We start from the raw sequence: 7,407 nt of genomic DNA on the forward strand, positions 1-7,407 counted from the left end.
TAAAAAGCCAATATGAAGCAAGTATGATAAATAGCTGCATAAAAAAACTAAAACTTAATGACTTGATCTGCTAAAACGCCGAGACTACGGGTATTTTTTTTTACATCTACTTTCAGAATCTCTTTCGATTTTTTCATGAGAGGAAATGTGTGTTGTATTGTAATATCAGTCATTTCTATTTTATATGAGAAAATTGTCGAACATCAATTTTAAATGTTACAAAAAAAATAGTGACATAATACTCATTGCTATGTGGCAGATTGTTTTACTCTAAATTCGTGATATTTAACAAGACAATCCTAAACCGGCTTCAGTTTGCACAAAAGATTTGAGTTTAGAAAAATTTTAATATTCCGTCATTGTTATTGTTGTATATACTTATATACCGTTGTTAAAATTTTAAAGAAAAATTCCACTTCAATTGATGGTATTTTAAATAAACCTGTATAAATTCTCATATTTATTTTACACATATACACCGATGTGTATTTTATACACAATAGGAGGACATAACGCACATACTTTTATAGATATTAATAATTTATAGATATTAATAAATTTCAAATTCATAGAATTAAATAGAAACTTATTTAACACAAAGGACAACATGTAAAAAATTGCACATTCCATTCAATTTAAATTTGATGTTACAGGATGGTAGTGTGAATGAAAGAGAAATTCAGAATCTAGATGATGCTGCATCAGCCAACCAAATACGCATGAACAGTGATCCATTTGAATTAATGCTCATGAATATGGGATACAGATTTCCCGTCCCTCAGCACGAATTTAGTGATGAAGACAGTGAAGATCATCATGATCAGCCGATAACACAAGCTTTAAATTGTAGACCAAGTTAAATTTTGCAAAAAACACAGAAAAATATACTAACAGTGGCTAGATAATTGAGAATTTACATCACATACGTATTATATCTGTCACAAAATTATTTCAATTTCAATTATTTATTTTCTTCTTTCACCAATGTATCTCGAAGCACTTTTGTTGTATAATAATTTATTCAGTCCAAATATCTTTGTCAATCAAATCAAAGACGAAATAGAAGCTTATTTACTAGGCGATGTGGATATGTTGATAACAAATAGCAAAAAACTTAATAAGAATTATATTCCGAGTCTTATAAGATGTAATTAATAATATATCATATTATATTTCTTTGTACAAAATGACTTACTTTTATTCCCTATGATAAAAAAACTGCACTGACATATAATTTATCTTGAGTTTATATGCATTAATAAAACTTAAAAATATTTTAATGATTTAAAACAGTGCTCGGCATTAGATGCACATTTCGAGCCGATTCCGGCGAGCGACTTCCACTATCGCTCGAAACTCAGCGGCTGGCTATATTATATATAAATATATATAATTATATATACAATTATATAAAATTATATATAACATATTTTTTCTTGGGAAACTAATCATTATATGTATTATTGCTACAATTATATGTAGCATATTAATATGTTATAATAATAGAAAGTTTTTATTTTTTAAGAAAATGAAATTTATTTTGCAAGAAAAATATTCTTTAATAACATAAGGTACAATCTTCGCACGTTTAAGCTACACAGATGCTCCTGAGCCAGAATGTCACGTGAATGCTCGGCGGTCCAGCCGCTGAGTCTCGAGCGATAGTGGAGGTCGCTCGCCGGAATCGGCCCGAAATATGCATCTAATGCCGAGCATTGATTTAAAGAAATCAATTAACAGATGATGGTACAAGTTCCCATAAATTTTGTAATGTGCTGCCTTCTCTTGGCTCTTCCGTCGCAAGTCCTAAATGAATCGAATAATTTGGCTTTCTTTGACTTGTTTCTCTCTCAGAGAAATAATAACCAAATATATTTGATATTTCAACTTGATTATCTTGTATCTCAGTGAAGTGTTCTACACTAATCTCTTTTTGCGCAGGTGCCTGTAATGGCAAGGATATTTGATCATTGTTACGTTGGACAATATTTATTGATAATTAAATTTTAATAACCTGTAAGATTTTGCAAGCTTTAAAAAAAACATTTTAAGATAAATTTAAGTACAATTAAAATTTAATTATAATCAGATTATGAGCTGAGGAAAAATAACACTCAAACATTTGATTTATTTACTTTTGACTAACAATAAGATGAACTTCAGCTTCTTTATGATAAAATATAATACACCCCAGAGAATAGATTGAAATGGATTCAAATTTTCAGAAGTACACATTCGCGAACATTAAAATAAATATTTTTCGATATTTAATATTTCCAAATGCATTTTTATTCATTCATAGGAATGACATAAAGCACATTTTATTCAAATGGATTCAAGAGAATGAAATAATGAGAACTAAATAGATAAGAAAAAAAAAGAATAATAAAGAGAGAGTAATGGCCGAGGCACAGATTCTTGCATAATACATAATGCATAAGAGAATCAATGAATTGAAATTCTTCTTTTCTATAGAATGGAAAGAAAGGAAAGATTCTGATTAATTGATTCGCTCATGCTTTATGCGTTATGCAAAAATCTGTGCTGCGGTCTTAAAACTAAATAAAAGTTCTTTTTTTATTCAATTGAATTCAATGGGCAAAATATGCATAAAAATTTCAATCCATTTTAATCCATTCTCGATTAGGATATTAATTTCAATATCAAAATACCTGATGCTCAAATGTATATTCCACACCAAAAATAGGAAATTTTTCAAATTCTGAACGGAGTATTGATATTTCTTTGTATGTAATGTGAAGCTGTTGCAAGGGATTAACGCGAAAACCTAAGATGTATCCTCCACTGACTTCTGTACTTAAAATTACTAAAGTTGGTCCAAATTTTGATGTCCTTATAGTAATCTACAAAAAATTTATTCACATGGTACATACATACAATTTTCGATATTTCATAGATTTTTTGTTATTAAAAACATTAAATGTAACATATAAGATGTATGTATAAAGTATAAGACGTCTCTAGATATAATTAAACGTCATTTTAAATCATTGCTAAACAATATTACCATAAGTAATCGTTAGAAATCAATAGAAAACATGAAAATGTAACAAAATTTTTCATTATTTTTATGTTAAAATTTGCTACAGCAAAAGAAAAAACATTTTCAATTTGTCAAAGTCATATTAATGTCATCTATATTTCTAAACGAAATTATATGAATTTTTATAGATAAATCAATTTCTCTTCATATTATGCACATAAAAAATAAATAACATTATGTAATACTTCAATCATCATCGTTATTATTAAGGCGCAGGTGCAATAGGAATTCGTAACGGGAATTGCCAGATATATAATACGTAAAATCGCATACAGAGTGCGCTCAAGTCACCCAAAATCACGAAATGTAATACGAAATCACGAAATAAATGCTATGTTTTTAAAAGTGTTGAAAACGATGTAGTTAAACAAAATAAAATGCAAATTTTATGTTATACATATATTTCTTTACATCAAAGAAAATCATAATGAGAAAAAAAATTGTTGAAAATTGTTTCAAATTTTCGATTTTATCAAGCCTTGATGTTTAGAAAGAAAATTAAATATTCCTGTTAATTTTTTTTTAAATTTTTGCAAAAAATTTTTATAAATATGCAAAAGTAATAAGGAAATTACCAAATAAAAACCAAACGAAGAGTTATGTTAAAATTTACCTATTAATTTCTTTTTTTTCTCAACTTTCTTTATACTTTTGTGAATACTTCCCCCATTTTCCTACATTTTCAAATAAACGACATCAATAGAATAAAATCCCATAACAAGAAAAATATCACTCATTAAAGGTTGCTTTCTTTTTGCAAAGCACAAAACGCGATCGACAACCCAGAGAATTTAACATGAAAATTCTAACTATGCATTTCATGTGTGATAGGCTTAAACAGGGAGCATAAACTCTTACATAACGCATAAAACAAGAGGCATAAGAAAATCAATTAATCAGAGTCTTTTATTTCACAGAAAGGAAGGAAATAAAACACTTTGATTAGTTCATTTTCTTATGCCTTATATGTTATGTATTATGCAAGAGTCTATTCCCCCCCCCCCCCACTTTATATACTGCATAACACGTAATGCATAAGAAATTCAACCAATCAGAATTCTTTATTTCATGGAAAGGAAAGAAACAAAAGATGTTGATTGATACATTTTCTTATGTATTACATGTGTTAAGGCACAATATAAATACATACAGTACACTGAACACTGAGCATCGACACTTTTGATGTGGGTCCCAGTGGGTCACATGACTCGCTGCTATGTTGTGAGTTGAAGAGACGCTTATAAATTTGAGTTTTTATAAAGCTACAGAATAATTTTTCTAAAAAAAAAAAGGCAATTCGATCGTGTCATGAAAATTGTTTATAAGGAATATATTTTTAAATCAGAATTATATAATAATGTAATCTTAACGAACTCTTTACATAAAACTAATATTCACTTTAATAATAATAATAATAATAATAATAATAATAATAAAATTAAATAGTAATAAGTAAATTAAAAATAATAATTGATTAAATACTTATATGAAAATTGTAATTGAATAATGTTGTAATTATGTTGTAATTATGTATGAAAAAATAATATATTGCACGAAAAATTAAATGTGAAATTGTAATTTAATAATATACGTACACAAATGCTTTATTACAAAAATACTTTATCGTATGCACATATAACAGTCTACATAATATAGCATCTCCGAAAAAATTTAATTTAATTTTTTAAAATTTAACTTTATTAACCCTTTGTCTTACTTAAAAATTAAAAAAAATTAAGCTTTATATGAACGACGTACCACGGCTCTCACTCATATATATGTTTGGCTCGATTTCCTTACCACGAGTCTTACACGATATTGTAGGTGAAAGAGTTAATTATATTTTATGGAAAAGAGAGCTAACCTAATCTGCAATTTCAACTTATTGAAGATAGCCATATTCCTGGTTGGAAATCGACGCATACGCACTAAAAATTGGAGATTACATAAAAAGTTCAGTGTTCATACTGTATGTACTTATACTATGGTTAAGATACAATTTCATAGTGTCGCAGCGATAAATGATCACGTGATCAAATTCTCCCTCAATTTGTTTATTTTTTTTAACGCGACATCGTTGAAAAGTTGGATTAATCCAACTTTTAGCGACACAGTTCTTATGCAAAGATTTAAATATGGAACAGCAGGATGTAAGTATAATAAAGGTATTTACCCCATACAGCACAGAAGATTGCAATATTGTTACAATGTTGCAATATTGCAGATTGCAATGTAATATTTATGCAGAGATATTATGCAGAGAATTATGCAGAGATATTACAGAAATGTAAATTGACAATATGCCTGCAAAATGTCAGTAATATGACTGTAATATTCCAGAAACATTGCAAATTGTAATTCTTTAATTGTTATAATAATAATAATAATAATATAAAAATATAATTTTTTACAATATTTATGTAATACAGTTTTTAATTTAACAGCTGTTTTTATGATATAATAATTAATATAATCAATTTTTATATTTAAATAAAAAATAAATTATTTAAATAAAAAATTTATTAATCTATTATTTGATAGCCATTTCGTTAGCTAGAGTGGCTAGAATGGCACATTCGGTATATATACTCTGACACGGTGCTGCCCTGACATGGTGCTATCCTGACACGATGTAAGTGCAGAACTACACTAGATTAATGTGCAGAATTAAATTTGAAATTAATAATGTATATTACAACTGATAATAGTAAACATAAATATTTTCATTATCAAAATATTTGTTTTTTATCATATATAATTATATTCTTCTTTGTTCGAGTATTCATTCATGTCCACATAATTTTTATCTTTTGGCCTTTCTTCTTTTATTACACATATCTTCTATTTCATCTTCGCTATTACTTGTTTCTAATAATTCATTTATAATAAATAATTTTAGTCTTTCTTTATCCACCATTTTGTAATTTTTTGTTGTCTAACTAGTTTTGTTTGTTCGTACACCAAACTGCACTGACAAAAATGTCAATGCAACATTTCTTGTTTGGTTCATTCGGTTGGTCTGAATACAAATTCAGCATTAAACTGAGTCAATTTTCATTTGCTGAATACGATAACTTGAACGCATTGATATAGTGCGCACAATTCGAATGCATGACACCGAAAAAGTTCACACTTAGTGCGCTAATGCAGTCTATTGAATGTGCCATAAATTTTATATTTATTTTAAATATGAAATCAAAAAATTGTATAACATCGAGTGTGGATCAATCAATGCATCATTATCGGATAAGATGATAAGCAATTAAGCTGCTGAAAATGATTTATCGAAATATTAATTATGTGATCGATGATGTATTTATATCTAATATGAACGCAAGAATAAATCAGCGCCTGAATTTTGATAAATTTCATATCGTTATTTTTTAATCAATTTCAGTTGACTCGGAGTGGCTTCGAATTAAAAAGAATCACTGCGATTAACTTAATCCATGATTAACTTACCAAGCTATTGTATTATTATGTTAATGGATAATATTTGTTCGGGACACACACATACATGCTTTATTCTTACAAATAAATTTATCAGAATTCAGAAATTAATAAATCAGAATTAATAATACATTTATTGGAATATTTTTATGGTTTTATCATTAAAAATTGCTTTTGGAAAACGCATATGACTAAAAATGCGATTTGTAGAAAAATTAATGACATATGTACAGAAAATAATTTTCATTTTAGAGTCTTCGTAAAAAAAATTTATCCAAATACATTACATTGCAATATTGCTGGAACGTTTCGTTGCAATATAACAAAAAGCAGATCTTAATATTATTGGAAATCTTGTAGCAATAATTCAGCAACGTTTCACAACCATCATGCAATATTGCAATGTTTCAGTGAAATCATTCTGCAATGTTTCTGCAATCTTTCTGTATGGGACTTAAGCTATATTCCAAAACAGCCTTTTCGAGGAAAATTTTACTCGAAATATAGGACATGTATACTACAGTATTCGTCAAAATTTCGAACAAAATTTTCCTCGGAGAAGACGTTTTGGAATATAGCCTTATAGCTCCAGCACACCAGCGTAATATTAGTTGCGCCAATGACCTGACTCCAGTATACGTTTAGAATGAGAATATCGGTAAAGCTGTACTTTCATTGGATATCGCGTGTCGCGTGCGACGAACATCGAGCCGGAGGCATTAGAATATGAATGTCATCGCAAAACTTGATAAAAATATATTATACTTCTGGTAGAAAATACACTTTGAGTGTTAAAGACTTGTATATATTAATTTGTGTATAACTCAATAAAGTAAGGACCTGGACATAATGGAAGAATAGAAATTAATATATATATATATATATATATATAT

General features: G+C 27.9%; 2 protein-coding genes across 2 annotated transcripts in view; one reads left to right on the forward strand and one right to left on the reverse strand.

Annotated features, from left to right (window-relative positions):
* LOC105623769 (WD and tetratricopeptide repeats protein 1) overlaps positions 1-1,181 on the forward strand; it is a 12,421-nt gene extending 11,240 nt beyond the window's left edge. The window contains exon 13 of the mRNA XM_012205147.1: positions 654-1,181. Within this exon, the coding sequence (XP_012060537.1) occupies positions 654-860 (207 nt within the window). The 3' untranslated portion in view covers positions 861-1,181. The remainder of the gene's footprint in view (positions 1-653) is intronic.
* Positions 1,182-1,729: 548 nt separating this feature from the next.
* The window catches only part of LOC105623815 (Bardet-Biedl syndrome 5 protein homolog), a 25,234-nt gene continuing 19,556 nt past the window's right edge, over positions 1,730-7,407 (reverse strand). Inside the window, exons 7-8 of the mRNA XM_012205191.1 lie at positions 2,673-2,864; positions 1,730-1,945 (exon numbers count right to left, since the gene is read on the reverse strand). Of these exons, the coding sequence (XP_012060581.1) occupies positions 1,730-1,945; positions 2,673-2,864 (408 nt within the window). The remainder of the gene's footprint in view (positions 1,946-2,672; positions 2,865-7,407) is intronic.

The sequence above is a fragment of the Atta cephalotes genome, assembly GCF_000143395.1.
Source record: "Atta cephalotes unplaced genomic scaffold scaffold00064, whole genome shotgun sequence".
NCBI lineage: Eukaryota > Metazoa > Arthropoda > Insecta > Hymenoptera > Formicidae > Atta > Atta cephalotes.